Source organism: Cnephaeus nilssonii (assembly GCF_951640355.1).
Source record: "Cnephaeus nilssonii genome assembly, chromosome: 16".
Lineage (NCBI taxonomy): Eukaryota > Metazoa > Chordata > Mammalia > Chiroptera > Vespertilionidae > Cnephaeus > Cnephaeus nilssonii.
The window spans coordinates 41604723-41625285 of NC_137087.1; the positions used below are offsets into that span (position 1 = coordinate 41604723).

The 20563-nt window shown below is 41.9% G+C and overlaps 1 protein-coding gene across 2 annotated transcripts in view; it reads right to left on the reverse strand.

The window, feature by feature from the left end:
• The window catches only part of ARHGAP19 (Rho GTPase activating protein 19), a 47104-nt gene extending 33040 nt beyond the window's left edge, over positions 1 to 14064 (reverse strand). For both annotated transcript variants that reach the window (XM_079793999.1, XM_079794000.1), the window contains exons 1-3: positions 14008 to 14064; positions 1961 to 2226; positions 197 to 277 (exon numbers count right to left, since the gene is read on the reverse strand). In XM_079793999.1, the coding sequence (XP_079650125.1) occupies positions 197 to 277; positions 1961 to 2226; positions 14008 to 14063 (403 nt within the window). In that variant the 5' untranslated portion in view covers position 14064. The remainder of the gene's footprint in view (positions 1 to 196; positions 278 to 1960; positions 2227 to 14007) is intronic.
• Between the last annotated feature and the right edge of the window lie 6499 nt (positions 14065 to 20563).

Here is a 20563-nt window from a genome sequence, read left to right on the forward strand (position 1 = left end):
GAAAACAAAAAACAAATCAATATATGAAGTGAAATTTAAAACAGAATATATTTAGAAACATGCCACCTGAAATTATCACTGATTAGTGTCTTTATAGATGGTTAGCTGGCACCTACTAACTCAAGGGTGTCAGCTCTCAATAGAAAGCAGACTATTCTTCATTAACAAAGAACAACAAAATTTTAATTAGTCTTACTTTTGTGTAGATATTCAATTAGCTGGTATATCTGAGCAATGCCTTCCTCTGTCAGTGGGGATCCAAATACTACTCCTTTTTCTAAAAAAAAAAAAGAAAAGAAACAATAACACAGGACTATATTTTCCACAAATAGTACAAAAATCAGCATACTGAAAACCACTCAAGCATCTGATGTCACAGTTCAGCAAAGGCTTTCACAAGGTCAGTAAACAAAAATCTTAAGAGCTGGCCTTTGCTGGTTTGACTCAGTGGATAGAGCATCCGCCTGTGACTGAAGGGTCCCAGGTTCGATTCTGGCCAAGGGCACATGCCCGGGTTGCGGGCTCGATCCCCAGTAGGGGGTGTGCAGGAGGCAGCTGATCAATGATTCTCTCTCATTGATGTTTCTATCTCTCTCCCTCTCCCTTCCTCTCTGAAATCAATAAAAATATATTTAAAAGAAAAAAAGTATTTTAAGAGCTGGAAGTGCACCTGAAAATGCACCAGGAAATGCAATCAAAACAACTCTCAATCAACTCTGCAAGTTTAACATTAGATTGTAGGTTTCTTGAAGACAAAGTAACAATACCTAAAATGTTGATATTTAATTTAAAAAAAAAACACACAAATAATAGAATTTAGAGCCATAATTGTCAAAGCATGACAGATTATCCACTAGAGTAGATACAGGGTCAGATTATAATGTTTAAACTTTTTGCTAACTTATTTCCTTATTTAATAAAATAAGATATGCCCTGACTGGTTTGGCTCAGTGGGTAGAGTGTCAGCCTGCGGACTGAAGGGTCCCAGGTTCGATTCTGGTCAAGGGCATGTACCTTGGCTGCGGGCACATCCCCAGTAGGAGGTGTGCAGGAGGCAGCTGATCGATGTTTCCTTCTCATCAATGTTTCTAACTCTCTATCCCTCTCCCTTCCTCTCTGTAAAAAATCAATAAAATATATTTAAAATATATATATATTTAAAATAAAATAAAATAAGATAGTACCACTTTAATATCTTATCAAAAGCAGCACTGTAGCCCAGCTGGTGTAACTCAGTGGTTGAGTGTCAAAGTTCGATTCCCAGTCAGGCCACAAGCCCCAATTATGGGCTCAATCCCCGATGTGGGGTGTGCAGGAGGCAGCCAATCAATGATTCTTTCTCATCATTGATGTTTCTATCTCTCTCTACCCTTCTCCCTTCCTCTTTGAAATAAATTAAAAATATATATATTTTTTTAATCAGCACTGTAATTTATTTTCTGGGAAGGCTGTTTTGGGGTGAGTCATAGATATTTTTATTTGCCTTTTCAAAGCATTCCATTCAAGAAACCTACAATCTAATGTTAAACTTGCAGAGTTGATAGAGAGTTGTTTTGATTGCATTTCCTGGTGCATTTTCAGGCACACTTAGAGCTGTTAAAACATCTGGGAACTAACAACTGCAATAAAAAAAATGCTCCAACTGCCTTTACTGTACTCTCTAGCTATGAACTTTGTCTTATTTTAAACATTATTTTAGTACAGTATTAATAGGGAATGAAAACCAAGGTGTCCCTGATAAATACCTAAACTAATTATGTCACCTCTCAGGGACTGACATATATTTGGCTTTAATTTATCTAGACTTTTAAAATAATTTTTATTGTTTTACTTCTTATGAAAATGAAAAAGAAAAAGAAAAAACAACCAGAATTGCTTTATGGTATTAGCAACTCCTCAATGAACATACAGATGCCAAGAATGAAGCCCAAAAAGCACCATTCCCAAACACATCTCCTACCCTTTCGCTTGACAGACATTAGAGACCGGAAGAATCCTGTCGCTGGGCCAGCCCCACCAGGCAACTTAAGTTCCACTTCTCCCATCAGCTGAGCCAATTCAGTTCCAGGTAAATCAATGAGCCTTGTGATATTGCTGACCACCAACTCAGTGAACACCTCAGGTTTCTCATGACGGAGTTTTTCGACAAAAAAGTCAGGATTGAAGATAATGGGCTGACCTCGAAGGGAAGAGTCATTGCAGATAACAAAATTGCAGATGGCATCACTGAAAAAAATGAAACAGAAGAATCTTGGGGTGGGCCTAGATCATTTTCATGTGTTTCTCATGCCCTCTCAACCACACAGTTATTCACTCTTTCTGTGGGTTAATCTACACATTGGCCTTTTGAAAAACCTTATCCTTAATCTGGTCACTGTACAAAAGAAGACAATTTGAACTTGTTGCTGTTTAAGTCATACCCACCTAGATACTTAGTAATTTAGTTTAAGGAAAAGACATGTGGCTCAGTGGTTGAGCGTCAACCCATGAATCAGGAGATCACGGTCCGATTCCCAGTCAGGGCACATGAGTAAGGGGTGTGCAGGAAGCAGCCAGATCAATGATTCTCTCTCATCACTGATGTTCCTATCTCTCCCTCTCCCTTCCTCTCTCTGAAATCAATAAAAATATATTTAAAATAACAATAATTTAAAAAAGAAAGAAAAGAGACCAGATAGCCTCTATTATGTGACCTGAATTTGCCTCTTAATTTCAGGCATATACCATAGGAAGATACAGATCCTTACAGCCTCCCAAATCTAATAACATATTAGAATTGCTAGTCACATAGACCACATTTCCTTATTAAAACAGTCAAACCCTGAATGATTACTGTTAAATACTTGTAAAACATCAGACCTGCAGCTGTTCCCCCTAACAGAGCAATGGGTAATCATCAAATTAAGTCCCTCTTGGGAACACAGCCACTACTAGACGGTATTTACCATGCAGTGATCAATTGCTGCCAACCACCACATTCAGGGTAATCATGCTTACTGTCACAGGAACCATGTGGCAGTAAGCATGATGATTCCATTGAAGACTTAAAACTAAATCTAAATAGTGTCATAGACAATTACCCATAGGGTTCTTTGGTTCCTGGGTCCCTACACAGGTAGGTATTTCCTTATGGTCAACTCCCTTTAACTGAGCCAAACACTCTTGAATTCTGTTCCTCATAACCAAAAAGGCTTCACTAGAATGTAAGGCACATGTACATAAAAATATAGATATTAATTCAGCCTTGTCCAGGTCCAGAAATAGGTTTTATTTGAAAATCTTTCAATTCTGGATGCCTCTGACTCATGATCTAAATCCAGCCTTTCCTCAGACAGATTCTTCTAAGGCACTTGAAAAAGTCTATAGTATTTTGCTTCTAATTTCACTCTTCTATCACTGAGTAATACTCAGCAAGTCCTGGTCAGTGTGGCTAAGTTGATTGGAGTGCCATCCTGTACACCAAAAGGTGGTGGGTTCGATTCCCAGTCAGGACACATACCGAGGTTGCAGGTTTGATACCTGGTCAGGGCACGTGCAGGAGGCAACCAATCCTCACATCAATATCTCTCTCTCTATCTCTATCTCTTATCTCTCTCTCCCTTCTTCTCTCTAGAATCATTTTTCTTTTTTAATGTTCTGTTGGCTCCTGATCTTAGCTGGTTTTCTACATTACTTGGGTTATATTCCTAGCAAAGCTCCTTTAACTCAGAAATAATTCCTTCCCTATTCTGTGTTTCCTAAAACCTAACTACTGTACATTTTACTTTTAATATGCTACATATAAGAACAGTATTATTCAATCTCTTGTAGCAGAGCCATCACCAGTTGTTTGTACCCATTACAAATTATTTCTAAATAGAGGCCCAATGCACGAAATTTGTGCAAGAGTAGGCCTTCCTTCCCCAGGCTGCCAGCACCGGCTTCCCTCCGGCACCCAGGACCCTTCCCTCCGGCACCCAGGACCCGGGCTTCCCTCGCAGCCCCAGCTTCGTCTGATCTAATTAGCATGTTACCCTTTTATTATTATAGAAGATGACTTGTGCTACTCCTTATTATATAAACAGTCATCTGTTATATAACAGATGAGTTCATAGACCACAAGCCAGAAAGGACAAGTAATCACATCTGTCAAGCAAAGTTGAAATTCACCTGACTCATACAAATATTCCCACAATAAAAACATCACAACACCTAGCACTCTTCCAGGAAAAATGACTCCTCTAAGTAGTAAATGTATCTAATTCCTTTCCACAGAATACATGACCCCACAATATAAAGCTGAGAATATCAAGAAGCATGGCTAAGAATTTAAGAGATTTCTAGGACTAAAGAAAAAATACTATATTTAAGCAATAACAACAGTTATTTCTAGGACTAAAGAAAAAATACTATTATTTAAGCAATAACAACAGTCCTACTCTGCAGTATCTTATTTTAATACAAACTCTAAGTTTGCTCAAAAAAAAATAAATTTCTTACATAAGAGCTGAAAGCTTCGGATGAGGCATTGGTAAATCGAAGAGACTGCGAAAAGCTTTCTCCTTGTTTGTTGTGACAAAGGAACCCTCCTTTCCCTGCCTCATTACAGCCTACACAAATTCCAGGCATGCTACAGGACACAAGGGCACATTATGGGGCCTGAAAGGCAGTACTTATTAGGACTCTACACACTCATCTGCAAAACAGGAATTAAAAACTGGACTAGTTCATTATATTTGCCAATATACAGATGAAATTCAACAATAGTCTCCCGTCACACAGAAAGTTGTATTAGATGAAACAATCACATATGTAAAAGTGTAAGGACAAGTAGTTGTATAATATGGAGGGAAAGGTGACCCCTACCTCACATCATACATACAAAAAAATAAATTCCAGACAGAATAAAGATCTAAATATAGAAAGCCAAACTTTAAAAATTTTAGAAAACAGTATAGAAGAATAAATTAATGAGGCAGAGGAAATGTTTCTTAAACAAGGTAAAAAGAACACAATCCACAAAGAAAAGATTGATACATTTAAATACATTAAAATTTCTATAAACAAATGACAGTATAAACAAAGTTCTTAAAGAATGAAGTCACAATGCCTCTGGAGAGAGGAACTGCATGAAAGAACAGGAGTGGGAGAGAAACTTTCACTGTATGTTCTTTTGTACTTTCTGGATTTTTTATTTATGTGAACATATCCATTCATAATAAATACAATAAACAAATTTAAAACTTTAAAAATAATAAAAGATAACCCATAAACTGGAGAAAAACATTTGCATGCTAAAAGGATTAGCATTCAGGATTTATAAGTATGCCTAACATTTATTTCAAAAATACACTCAACTCAATAGAAAATTAGTCAAAGGATATGATCAAGTAATTCATACTAGTAGAAGAGGGGACCTAAATAACTAATAAACATGAAAAGAATCTCAACTTTAGAAGATATCAGGGTAAAGCAAATTAAAAAACGGTATCTTTCCCCACCCATTATTTTGGCAAAGACTATCAGATTCAGGCAATATCTTTTTATTCCTAGTTTGATAAAGGTTATTTCTTTATTCATAATCATGGGCCAGTACTTAATTTTATCAATTTTTATATCTATTGATGATTATATAACTTTTCTCCTTTATTTTGCTAATGTGGTAAATAACACTGATTAATTTTCCAATGTTAAACCAATTTTGCATTTCTAGAATAAACCCAATACTGTTATGATGTATTATCATTTTTATATATTGCTGAATTTAGTTTGCTAATAGTTTGTTTAGGTTTCTTCATATATGTTTATATATGTCCTTTCTTGTATTGCCTTCAATAGATTTTGTATCAAGGTTGTGCTGGCTTTATAAAGTTAGTTGAAGAATGTGTCTTATTTTTCTATTTTCCGAAAAAGTGTATGGGAGATTGTTATTTCTTCTTTAAATGTTTGATCAAATTGGCTAAAGAAGCCATCTGGCCTAGTTTTCTTTGTGAGAAGGTTTTTAGTGTGTTATAAGACTACTCAAATTTTCTACTTCTTGTATTAATTTTGATAAGATGTGTATTTCTAGGAATTTATATATTGCACATAAATTTTCAAAGTTTTTGGCATAAGCTTGTTTATAACATCCTCTTAGGAACTTTTTAATGTGTCTAGGTTCCATAGTGATGGCCTCCTCTTTGTTCCTGATACTGGTAATTTATGATTTATCTTCCTTAATGTATGAATCTTATTAGAGGTTTATCAATTTTATTAGCTTTGTCAAGGTTTTGTTGAATCCCTCTATTACATTTGTTATTTCATTAATTTCTGCTCATATCTTTTTCACTTCCTTTTTTCTACTTTTCTTTACTGGATTCAGGATAAAAGTGGCACTGCCAATCGGTGGGGAATGGATACCCTTTTCACTAAGTGGTGCTGAGACATTTAAACATCTATGGAATGAAAATTGACATCTATCTCACACTATACACACAGATCAATTCCAAGTTAATTGTAGATCTAAAGGTGAACAGCAAAATAATATACCTATTAGAAGGTAATATAGAAGAATATATTCTTTTTTTTAAATATATTTTTACTGATTTCAGAGAGGAAGGGAGAGGGAGAGAGAGATAGAAACATCACTGATGAAAGAGAATCGATTGGCAGCCTGCTGCACACCCCCTACTGGGTTGGCTTGGCTCAGTGGATAGAGCATCAGCCTGCGGAATGAAGGGTCCTAGGTTCGATTCCGGCCAAGGGCACATGCCTGGGTTCGGGCTTAATCCCCAGTAGGGGGTGTGCAGGAGGCAGTCGATCAATGATTTATATTTAAATCAAAGAAATATATTTAATAAAAAATAAAAAAAAGACATGCCCTGGCCAGTGTTGCTCAGTTACAGCTCCCGGGAGGGGGACATGCTGGAGGCAGCAGATTGATACTGAGTTTTCACATTGATGTTTCTCTCTCTCCCTTCCTCTCTCTCTAAAAATCAATCAATTCTTCTTAAAAAATAAACAATGACATACTAATATTTAAAAGAATGGCTAACATTAAAGATATTGACATTAGCAAGGTTTAAAGAAAGTAACAGCCCGACTGGAGTGGCTCAGTGTTTGAGTGTCAACCTATGAACCAGGAGTTCACGATTCAATGCCCAGTCACAGCATATGCCCAGGTTTTGGGCTCGATCCCATGGCGGGGAATGCAGGAGGCAGCCAATCAATGATTCTCTCTCCTCATTAGTGTTTCTACCTCTCTCTTCCTCTCTGAAATCAATAAAAATATATTTTAATAAATAAAGTAACAGTAACACTTCTACACTGATAGTGGGGCTATAAATTGGTACAACTATTGAGGAAAACTGTTTGGTTTTATCTACTAAAGTTAAACAACAGTGTACCCTATGTATGATCCAGCAATTCCATCCCATGTCTAATGCATGCAGCCACATGTTCACCAAAAATCACAAACAAGAATGTTCACTGAAACATCAATTTCCAAACAGCCAAAATTAGAAGCAAAATGTCCAGCAGAATGGTTTAAAAATTGTAGCATATATAATGGCATATTTTACAGCAATAAAAATGGACAAATTCCAGTTATATGCACCATCATGAATAAATCTCACATACAATGATAAGCAAAAGAGGTCAAACACACAGACAGAAACTATTTACTATATAATGCCATTTATATCAAATTTTAAAAAAACAGACAAAACTATAGTGTTTAGAGATACTTGCTTAAGTGGTAAAATTACAAAGAAAAACAGAGATTTATTTATCATATATTTTAGGATAATGGTTACCTGTGGGGATTAGTGATTAAGAGGAGGCATGAGGGGAGCTTCTAGGATGCTAGCAATGTTCTTGTGATAAATCACTGAGCTATGGGGAAAAGGGAGGGTTTCATTTGAAGTAAATATGGCAAATGTTAAGTCTTGTTTAAGCTGAGAAACAGGAAAATAGTATTGATTATATTATTCCATATATTCATCTTTATAATCAGCATCTTTCATGAAAAATTATTTTAAGAAACCAAGTAGTTTTGACCTAAATTTTGCTATAACTTGATGTAAATACCATAGACAATCAAAGTACTAGTATATACTAAAAGGTTTTTTATTCTTTTTTTACTAAAAGTTAACTTCCTCATCATAAAAGTTTTAGATGGCCAGAAGCAGGAGAATTAGGTTATGTATGCAGGCACACAAAGGTAGCAAATGGCTTCAGTTTTTTTTTTTTTTTTGCTTCAGTATTTAAATGCATATACTAGGCCACTATCCCAAGAGTGATAAAGGTAAGCCCTACCACCCCTCAAAAAAGATAATTTTTATAACCTACTTAGAGTCTGCAATGATTAGTTTTACCACTAGATGGAACCCTGCACGAAAGGTGATATGCTTAGTGGAAGAACTAGAAACAGAACCCACAGCTAAAAAATCAATTACAGAAAAATGAATTGCATGTGTTTTTTTGAGGCATGTTGAAGCCATGAATCTGAAAAGTCCAAGGAAGCAAAACCTATATCCTGCAGATGTATCTTTTGGCTGACTACTACTAAAACTGCATACCCACAAAACTAAAGTTTCCTCCCTAATGAATTGCTTAACTTGATCTCTTCTCCTAGAACCACAACTTTGGCAAATCTATCAAAATATGAGCTATATTTAAAGTTGTCTAAACCTGACTTGCTGCCCTGAGAGAAGTATGCACTCTTACTGCTTTTACAATGTTCAGACCATAGCTCTGAAATATGGCTTTAAATGTGTCACTTTATTAGATAGGAATACATACAAGGCTATTATTTTTCTTTCCTTTTCTACATATAAATTTAAACTGGTAATGTGAAAGCTGCACATAAAGAGAAAGAATAAAATAGCCCCATGTGCCTAAGTTGGCAAGGTTTTGTTTTGTTTTTTTAATAACAAAGCTCAAAGTTTATAAGTAGTACCATAAGATTTCATGGAACACTATCCAATTTCTTAGACAAAAATTTTGAAAATTTATAATCTAAGTCCTGTGCTTATGAATAGCTGTCCTAGGTTTGGTATTATCGACTTATCTTTAATTTATATTTCAATAGTCTGCAAAAATATATTTGACCATTATATTTTATCTTAACTTGAACAAATTTCAAAGTACTAGAGTAGCCTGGCCAGCATGGCTCAGTGGTTAAGCATCTATGAACCAAGAGGTCACAGTTCAATTCCTGGTCAGGGCACATGCCTGGGTTGCAGTCTTGCTCCCCAGTGTGGGGGAGGGGGCTTAGGAGGCAGCTGATCAATGATTCTCTCTCATCATTGATGTTTCTATCTCTCTCTCCCTTCCTCTCTGAAATCAATAAAAATATATTAAAAATGCAAGTATGTATTATCTGCACAAAGCAGACACTTTATGGAATACAAGGGCCCACACCATCAACAGAACATTAGAAAGGTTAACATCTAAAGGGCAAACAAGAATCTGTATGGTATTTATCACCACAAAGTAATATTTTATACCTTAGAAATTATAAAGACTATTATTCACTCATTATTGGCCACTTACATAAAGCTAAACTAATAAGAACACATTGCTGACCAGTCATGAAATAGCTCATGTTTCCATGTCCAAATGTGTCCACACCAATTATCTCGTGACCGGTCAGCAAGGTGCTAAGTTGAGAATATGAATAAAAATATACATGTGTCCTGCCCTCAAAAAGCCTTTCAGAAACCTAACTTGTCTTTTACAATATGAAATTGGTAAACCGGTTTCAGGTTCAGATCAGATTTTGTGAATACCTATTGATTATGTAACTAATACTATCACTAAAATTTAAATTCAATTGGCAACATCCTTTAAAGGAATTTAAACTATTTCCGCTAAAGAACAGTATTTTGTCTTCAGGTTTTCATCATAATTCAAGATCTTACAGCAGAACAAGGGATGATCCGATCAAATTTATTGATCCCCTCTATGTTTTCTGCTCTAAAAATGGTCAACCATTTATAGGCAGCTCCAAAAGTGGAAAACTCTTCCTTATAAATTTTTTTCCTTATAAAATTTTTAATAACACATTCAATCATGCTCATCTCAGCTAGGGAAGGAGCTCAATGCCCACTCATAAACCCAGCTTCCCAAGACTTGGAATCTCCTATTTGGTATAGCAAACACCAAGAGACACCAAACTAAAAAGTTACCTGATTTACACTGACACAGTGTAAATAAGAACACTCTACTTCAGGGATTTTCAACACTTGTGCCACAAGAATTTTCAACATGCAATACTTGACTATTTGGTCAGGGGCATTGACCTCTTCTCCCTTAGATTGTTAAATTTAAAAAATGACAACAGCCAGCACAACAACAGACGTCCAATATGAATGCTCTGTCTTGAACCATAAATATACTACAGGCCAGGTACATGAAATTCATGCACAGGGAGGGGGGTCCCTCAGCCCAGCCTTCACCCTCTCCAATCCGAGACCCCTCAGGAGATGTCAGACTGCCTCTAGCAATCCGGGACCGCTGGCTCCTAAGGGCTCGCCCGCCTGCCTACCTGATCACCCCTCACCCCTCTGCCTGCCTGCCTGATCGTCCCTAACTGCTCCCCTGCTGGCCTGATCGCCCCTAACTGCCTCTGCCTTGCCCCGCACCCAGGACCCGGGCTTCCCTCCCTCTGGCCAGCCACAGCCACCAAAGACCCAGGCCGGCTTCGCCCAGGCTGGCTGGAGCCACAGGGGACCGTGGGCAGGCAGCTTTGCCCAAGCCGCAGCGGCAGGCGCCCAGGACCACGGGGTGGGTGGCTTGTCCCTCTCCCGGGCCGCAGGCGCAGGTGCAGCCATTGGCACCCAGGACCACGGGGCAGGCGGCTTGTCCCTCTGCTGGGCCGCAGCCCCAGCTGCTCGTGCCCGGGACCGCGGAACATGTGGCTTGTCCCTCTCCCGGGCCAGGCCACAGGCACAAGCATAGCCGCTGATGTCCGGTACCGCGGGGCGTGCGGCTTGTCCCTCTCCCAGGCTGCAGGCGCAGACGCTGGCACCGGGGACCACAGGGTGGGCGGCTTGTCCCTCTCCCAGGCCACAGCCTGGCTGGTCCCCATTCCTCTCTCGCGAGCTCATTTGTGCCTGACTGGTCCCCATTCCTCTCTTGAGAGCTCATTTGTGCCTGGCTGGTCCCAATTCCTCTCTCCCCATTGTTGAGTGTCTGAGCCATTACAGCGAGTCAGTGTGAGGGCGTGACGACCATTTGCATATTAGCTCTTTATTATATAGGATACTAGAGGCCCTTTGCACGAAGAATCGTGCAATAGACCTTCCTTCACCTGGCTACTGGCACCAGTTTTCCTTCCGCCCTCTTTCAGGGTGGGGGCTTGGACCCCAGCGGCGGCAGCATGGGCAGGAGCTGCCGGGCCCCACGCCGCCATCCGCGATTGGGGCGCCGCCACCGCCACTGCCCAGGTCCCTCAGTGATAGGAGGGACCCGGGCGCCGCCGCTGCTCTGACCGCTATCGCTGAGGGGCGGGACTGGGTGCCGCTCCGACCACGATTGCTGACAGGAGGGACCCGGGCACCGCCGCTGCTCTGACCGCGATCGCTGAGGGGCGGGACCGGGTGCCGCTCCGACCACGACCACAATCGCTGACAGGAGGGACCCGGGCGTCTATGCCTCTCCGACCGCGATCGCTGAGGGGCAGGACTGGGCGCTGCCGCCGCTCCCACCACGACTCTCGCCGGCCCCATCGGTCCCCCCTTGGCCCTATCGGTCCCCCCTCAGCGGCCGCCGAGAGGCCACCCCGAGTCCCGCCCCCCAGCCTCCTGCCCGCCCAATAGTGGGCGTAGCGGAGTGATGGTTATTTGCATATTACCCTTTTATTAGGTAGGATTATATAGGATATGTAATCAATTAAGACAAGCAAGTTCTCAAGACTGGGGCAAGACCAGCTGGAAATTCTTCCTCAGAAATACTAAATTTTGGTGTGCTTGCTTAGGAGAAAACGCTCTGCAGAAGTAATGATTTCCTAAACTGCAGACCCTCTGCTCTGTTCTTTAGTTGTTCTAGGAAATAGAAAAATCTATCAAGTATTGAGTGGTTTTATTACCTGTGAGGCTCAGTACTAAGGGTTTTAAAAGAATTGTCTAATTTAATCCTGACATTTTCTGGAATAGACATCATTACTTCCATTTACAGATGAAAAAACTGAAGCTGAGAGGTGAATATTGGCCTGAGTATTTTATTCATTTTGGTGCTATTGGAAATGGGACCGTTTTCCTGATTTCCTTTTCAAATAGTCACTAAAGTATAGAAATGCAACTGAATTTTGTATGTTGATTTGCATACCGTGACTTGACTAAATTTAGTAGACCTAACATGTTTTTTTGTTAAGAGTTTTTAGGATTTCCTATATATAACAACATGTCTGCAAAGAGGGACAATTTTACTTATCCCCTGAATAGAAGTGGCAAGAGTGGGCTTCCATGCCTTGTTCCTGATCACAATATCACTTCACATCTGTTAAGATGACTATTATCAAAAAAGAAGGAAAAAGATGAGGATGTGGAGAAATTGGAACTTCTGTATTACTGCTGGTGGGAATGAACCATGATGCAGGTACTACGGGAAACAGTATGGAGGTTCCTCAACAAATTGAAAATAGCGCTACTCCATGATCCAGCAATCCCACTTCTAGGTGTTTACCCACAAGGATGAAAACCGGGATCTGGAGGAGATATTAGCACGCCCATGCTCACTGGGGCACAACGAGCAACAGTCAAGATGTGGAAACAACCTAAACGTCCAGGGACAGATGAACGGATAAACAAAATGTAGTACACACATACATAGAATGGAATATTACTCAGCTTTTTTAAAAAAAAAAAAATTCTACATATGTGACAACATGAATGAGCCAATTACAGAAAGGACTACTGCAGGATCCTATTTATATGAGGTATCTAAAATAGTCAAAGTATAGAATTAAAGAATGGAATGGTGGTCGCCAGGGGATGGAGAGGTTGGGGGAAGGGGAGTTACTAGCAGGCATAACGTTTCAGTTCAGCACAATGAAGACGCTCCAGAGATTTGCTATACAACATGGTACCTACTCCAACCACACTGTTACCGTGCCCTTAAACATTTGCTACGTGGGTAGGTCTCTTGTCAAGTGATCTTACCACAATAAAACTGTGTTGTTTTAAATTGGCCCATTTCTTTCTTTTTTTTAATATATTTTATTGATTTTTTACAGAGAGGAAGGGTGAGGGATAGTTAGAAACATCGATCAGCTGCCTCCTGCACACTCCCTACTGGGGATGTGCCCACAACCAAGGTACATGCCCTTGACCGGAATCGAACCTGGGACCCTTCAGTCCGCAGGCCGACGCTCTATCCACTGGGCCAAACCGGTTTCGGCAAAATTGGCCCATTTCTAACTGACAATCAAATCCTTGCTCTGACTTAACCACACACACCGACGCTGAGCCCAGCAAACGGTACTGACAGTTCTCTGCCAACGCGGTGTGACGTCGGGGAATTAGCTGAACAGCTCTGGGTTCGCGTTTCCTCACCATCAAAATGAGTCTCAGGGCCGACACCGGTTTGGATAGAGCATCGCCTGCGGACTGAAAGGTCCCGGGTTCAATTCCGGTCAAGGGCATGTACCTTGGTTGCCGGCACATCCCCAGTAGGGAGTGTGCAAGAGGCAGCTGATCGATGTTTCTAACTCTCTATCCCTCTCCCTTCCTCTCTGTAAAAAATCAATAAAATATGTTTAAAAAAAAAAAGTCTCAGGGAAAAGGCGGCAGCGCCCACTGGTCGGTCTACAGTCAACGCCGACCACCCACGGGCAACAGCAAGGCCAAGGGGGCCCGACTCACGCCCAGCGCCTGGCGGGACCACCGCGCCTCAGCCCCAGCCCCAGCAGGCGCCAGGGTGCGAAACGTCCTGGGAGGAAGGCACCAAGTCCGGCCCCGTTGGGTCACCACCACCCAAAGGAAAGGCGTCAGTACGACCAGCCCACGGCCTCGTTTCCTAGGCAGCTGGACCAAAGACTCGGCTCACCTCCGCCCGGACTCGCGAGCTGGCACCTCCCCTTCATTCAGCGCCTCAGTCGCCATCTTAGTCAGCAAACTTCTTTCACCGCCCCCCCACGTTAGGCCCCGCCCCCGCGCCCCTTGGATTGGCTAAAGTGTTTCCCCCTCTTCCACACGATTGGATGACTTGGCCGCCCCTTCTAAGCCAGAACGATTTCATTATAGTTCATTATATTATTGGTCTATTCAAATACCTAACCGTCATTGGTCGCCTCCTGCCCTGGCGGAATCGAGAGGGGTTGGGGCGGGGGAGAAGACCCAACCCCGAGGCCTGCCGGGAGTTGTAGTTTCTCGTTTTCGTTAACCCTTCGGACTCCACCGATTTTTAGGTTCAAGTCAGATATGGGCAGCCTACGCTCAAATTTCTTCCGATATATAAATCTCAAAATTAAAAAACTGTCGAATTTAAAAGTCACTCCCCAAAATGCAAGATTCTGTTTTCTGTCTACAGAAATACCTAGAAAGGTAGGTATAGAGTGGCAGCCAAAAAACACTTACTATTAAATTGCTATGAAATTTAGTTCACAGCCTGCGTTTTTCAGATGGTCACACAGCATAGCGGTAGGTTATTTATGCTTCATTGCACCCGCTCCCTTCCGGCTTCCCAGAGAACCCACAGTTTGCCTCTCTAGTCTGAATCATGGAACAAAAATCTGCATAACTTTGTACCTGGCTGAGCTTTCATCCTCAGTGGTAGAAATAACCATAATTATGCTTGCCCTCCCTGCCTCACGGTGAAGATTAACTGAGGCAACAGATATGAGAACATTGTAAACTGAAAGCACTATTTTTTCTGTATTCTTTTTCTATGCTGGATTTTTCTAAGGGATATTTTCTCTATTGCTCCTTCTGACATCCTTTCAACGGAGGTTCGCCATCTCTCTCTTTCATTAAGTTCTACACACATGTTTCAATTTCTCACCGGTTTTTCCCTGCCTTAGAGCCTTTGCACGTGTTGCTTGTTCTGAGTGGCCCAATTTTCACTTAATTATATTTCAGCTTAAATGTCACTGGTCCAGATGCCTTCCATGGCCCCCACTGTATAAATCGCTTCCCCTACTAAACTTTCACATAGCACTCTGTATTCTTCCTTCATAGCTCTTATCACCATTTATAATTATATGATTGTTTGTGTGAACATTTGTTTCATGTGAAGTTTCCCAACTAGACTTCCTGCCACCAGTGGGCAGAGTCTACATCTATTTTGCTTTCTGGCACATAGTGGCCTTTCAAATCGATATCTTTTAAACAAATTTTAGACGGCGGTGGGGGGCTTTTTTTATTTTTCATTTACAGTTGACATGCAATATTATTTTATATTAGTTTTTAGGTATACAGCATAGTGTTTAGATAATTATGTAATTTATGAAGTGATTCCACCCAATAATTCTAGTAACCACCCGGGACCATACATAGTTATTACAATATTATTGACGGTATTCCCTATGCTGTGCATTACATCCCCGTAAGTCCTCAGACTATTTATATTATCCCAACCAAAAATTGAATCACATGTTCTAATAGATTATTTCAATTAATGAGAATTCATATTAAAAAACTGATAAAAGTATCAAATAAAACTGCATTTAGTTTCATATTTAACAACTTGTTTTTATTGAGCAGATACATGAAAAGAAACACAGAATTCAGCAAACATGTAGCAGTGGAATTTTTCATGGAACCCCAAACAACCTTGGGAAATCCAGCCTCATAATTTAGATACATGTAAATTACACACACACACACACACACACACACACACACACACACACACAGCAGGGAACCAAAGTCTCAAATTCTGTCCTTTCTTTGAAGTATGAACAAAGTTTTTTCCTGCTCCATAATATCCAGCCCATCAGTTGATTGACTGATTGAATGAAACTGATGCTTTCACAACAGAGGAAATATTCAAAACTTTCAAGTATCACCGCTTAACTAGTGGGAGACCACCACACAATTATATTTCTGGTTCATCTGTTTTGATGACATTTTTACATAAAGTGCCTTTAATGTTTAAATTCAGCAAGTATTTATGAGCATGGGCTCTGGAGTTAGCTAGCCTAGGTTCAAATCTTGGCTCCATCACTTCTGGCTGTGTGACCCCAGGCAAGTTACTTAACTTTTTTTAGTAAATGGAGTTGATAGCATGGTGAGGGGAGGGGAGGCATCGACTTGTTCCACTTATTTATACATCATTGGTTGCTTCTTGTATGTGCCCTGACCAGGGATTGAACCCGAAACCTTGGCATATTGGGACGGTGCCCTAACCAACTGAGCTACCCAGCCAGGGCTACTTTCTAATTTCATTTCCTTTTCTGTAAAATGAGATAATAATATTGATTGAACAGATACTGTGAAGATTAAATGAGAGGATCTCTGAAAAGCTGCCTAGCAGCACAGTGTCTCGTACATACCAAGACTAGATAAATGTTCACGTGACATAATAAATATCAAGGATGCTAAACTCCCTTCTCAGACAATACTTCTATCTCCATTGCTGTGTGATAAGGACCACACATTACACTTGTAGTTACAGTTTAATGAATTACTCTGGAGAAGGGGGTGTTTCTCCTCAGAACCAACTGTTCTGCTGTGATTTCTGATTAAAAGCAAGTATCAGTGCTGAGTGCTCTAAAATGACACACACACTCCAGCTGACAGACCTGCAAGGGTGCCACGGCTCCCTGAAATCATCCTCACTCCATCCAGGTACTGTTTCTGAGCTTGCAATAAGCAGGGTTATACAGAGGAATCGTAAAAGTTGAGAAAGTCAACTTGTTTCCAACAAACTGGCTAACAGGAGGTCACAGAAAAGTAGTCCCAGCCCTCAAGGCGTTTGTAACAAACTCTAGGAGACAAAACAAATGCACATAAGCCACATACAGCAGAAGACAGGTTAGAATTGTGGAGGCTAAATATCAAAGTGGAGAGCAGACCCCTAGGGATTCAGAAGCCTGGAGGAGGGAAGAAAGGCCCCGGGCTCTCAGGGGTGGTTTAAGAGCGAGGGCGGGACTCGCCACAAAGATCACTGCAAATCCATCTACCCGCCCCAACAGACGTCAAGCTTTGGGGGCAGTGGTGTTCTCATCATTTTTGTTGCCAGGCTCTAACCCAGTGGAGGGGGGAAAGGAAGGGAGGAAGTTGGGAGAGACATAGAAGAAGGAACAAGTTGACAAAGAAAGACAGAGAAGGGGGATCTACCATGACCAGCACCCCAATATCGCCCTTTCCACACCCCCACCTGTAACCGCACCCTCCAACGATGCAAGTCACTTGCAGTCCCAATGAAACCTTCTGTTTTCCACTTTTTTTTTCTGTTTTCTCTGCTTAAATTAAAACGGTATATTGTGATGCCCACATCAAAATATAAAAGTAGCCCTAGCCGGTTTGGCTCAGTGGATAGAGCTTCAGCCTGCAGACTGAAGGGTTCAATTCCGGTTAAGAGCATCTGCCCAGGTTGCTGGCTTGATCCCCAGTAAGGAGGGTGCAGGAGGCAGCCCATCAATGATTCTCTCTTACCAGTGATGTTTCTATCTCACTCTCACTCTCCCTTCCTCTCTGAAATCAATTAAAAAATTTTTTTAAGTCATATCTTAAAGAAAAAAAGATTGGCTACAGTGTGAGAGAGTGGAGGAGAGAACTCAACGAGGCCAAGGGAAGAAGAACCCATCCTGTGCAGCTAACAACAACGGAGTTCAGAGCTGGAACCCCCAGGAAAAACTCTGGGGATCATTTTCCCCAGCCAGGAAACAAGCTGGGAAGCAGCCAGGTCACCAGCAAGAGGCTGGCAGAGAGACGGAAGGACTGCACACACCAGTCACAGAGCATTTGTCAGTGGGATTCACCATCTGTCAGGCACCGAGCTCAGCGTTGGGACTAGAGCGCTGAACGAAACCTGTGTCCTACCATCAGAAAACTTAGACTGTAGCTGGAGGGCAAGAGAGCCAGGCAGCCTGGACTGCAACGGAGGCAAGGACCAAATTCTCTGAAAACCCAAAGGTACGTCAAGCAGCCAGGCCTGGCGTGGGTGCTGGGTCTGAGGGGGCAGAGGGCAGTCCTCAGCCTTAGAGGGTGAGTGGGAAGGCCTGCAAACCCGCTGAAGCATTTAGGATTGGAACATCTCTGCTCCCCTCATCAGAAACACCCCAGATCTCAGGTCAGGAGGCCCCAGGTGCTGATAAGTCTCAAAGCAGTAATATATACGTGATGTTCAGGAATGAGCAGTCCACAATGAACTCGCTGTGCTGAGTGCTATCTTCTCGGCCATGTGAGCTGAAGCCTGGATGGACCTATATTTCTTTCTGCCACTATAACCCATTCTCACAGGGAGGGTTTTGGTACGGAAAGAAATGTTGCACATAAGTCTCTATAGCTATTGGGAAGTAGGGTGAAAGTCAGGAAAGGCCCCAACCTACCTCTCTATCCTCTACACAGGGGCCTTCAGAGTCAGCTTCGGAGAGTCCCCCATTCAAAATCAGAAAGTAAAGGAAATTGTCCCTCAGCCCCTTGTAGGCCTCTAGTCATCCCCACCCATAGGATCCATGGTCTTTCAAGAATGTAAGGAGTGCCCTAGCCACTTTGGCTCAACGGATAGAGCATCAGCCTGTGAACTGAAGGGTCCCCGGTTTGATTCTGGTCAAGGGCGCATACCTTGTTGCAGGCTCAATCCCTGGCCCTGGTCAGGGCCCATGTGGGAGGCAACCAATGGATGTGTCTCTCTCACATCTGTGTTGCTCTCTCTGTGTCTCCCCCGCTCCCTTCTACTCTCTCTAAAAACAACAAAGAATGTAGGAAGTGAGAGCTGCTTTGCTCATTCATTCACACCTCCCTGTGAATTAAATCCAAGGATACATCTTCTGGAATATGGACTTAAAGGACTACTTCTGATGGTGAAATAAACAGCTTGTCACCCAGTTAAAATAATCTCACACAGTCGTTTCTATTGGGAAACTTGAAAACCTGGGGACTCAACAATTGTGTCTCAGGTTACCGTTTTACATCTGCTGCATGTCTGGATTTGTTGGCATGATTTTTTTTTTTTATTACAATGTTGGCTTCTCCCACTAAACTGTAGGCTGCGTGGGTTAAGGACTATATTTGGTTTTGCTTAACTAACTATTTGTTGAATGAATAAAGGAACAAATGAATCAAATAAATCAAAGAATAAGCGAAACAATGCGGTTACGTGGGTCTTATAAAAAACTATATCCTGCCCAGAGGGTGTGGCTCAGTGGTTGAGCATCAACCCATGAACCAGGAAGTTGCAGTTCAATTCCCAGTCAGGGCACCTTCCCAGGTTGCAGGCTCAATCCCAGTAGAGGGTGTGCAAGAGGCAGCCAATCAAAGAATCTCTTTAATCATTGATATTTCTATCTCTCTCTCCCTCTCCCTTACTTTCTCTAAAATCAATAAAAACATCCTAAAAATATATAATATCCTGCCTCTATAGGGTGTTGTTTTAATGCATCCAGCATCTCTTTAGGGATCCTCTGCTGCCCTTTTCTGAGTCTGTGTGTTTTGGGTGGGACTCTTACCCTATCTCTGGCTATAGGAGTGGACAAACAACTCGGGCCTGGCCAATCAGAGGACCCTCTGGAAGCAAGGATCTTACAGTCTAAACCAGTCCAAGTAAAACTACAGAAAGGAAGTATGCAGTAAGAGCCCCACCGGGGAAACTGAGTGGGGTGGGAGGGCAGAGGACAGGAGAAACCGCTGCCTACTGGGGAGAGCAGAGACAGCTTCCTGGAGGCAGTTGGTAGCTGGACTAAGATTTTGATGGGTGGAGACATTCTCTGCACAAAGAACAGGACCAAACACGGGGAGACAGGAGCATGTAAGAGGTGTTTGGGAGCTGGCAAAGGCCCCATCTCACAGGAGCAAAGGGCTTCTGTGGGGGTGGAGGACAAGATAAGGTTGGAAGAATGGGCCAGGGCCAGGCTCCTGGGCATTCTGGATACTTGTGTTAAGGAGCTGAGGGTTTTGCTCAGGAGGCAATGTGGACCTGTTCAGAGTGGGGGTGGTAGGTAACCTGAGCAGGGTTGGGAGTTAGGAAGTTGATCTGCCAGTAGAGTGGATTAAAGGGAAAGAGGCGAGGGCCCAGACACAAATTGCATGAGCTCAGCCAAGGAAACATGAAGGGCATTGGCAATGGGACCAGAAATAGGGCATGACTACTGGCAGAGGCGCTGAAGGGAAGAATCAACAGGCCTTGGGGAATAAGAACTAGGCGGAGTTCAAAGAGCAGACGGCAAAGCCCGGTAATAACATCAGGGTAGAGTTTTGAGAAGGGCAGGTTTTGACATCGACCAAAACTGGACTTGAATCCTGGCCCTGGCACTGGTAATTTGTGTAATTGTGGGCAAGTTTTCTCATCTCTGTGCCTTGGTTTTCTTATCCATGTAAGGGGATAATAACTCAGAGTTTATTGGAGAACTAAGGGAAGTAATACCTGTACAGCATTTTTCAGGGTACCAAGCATAGAGTTAAATACTCAGTATCGTTAATGGGTACAAGTTTTTGGGAGG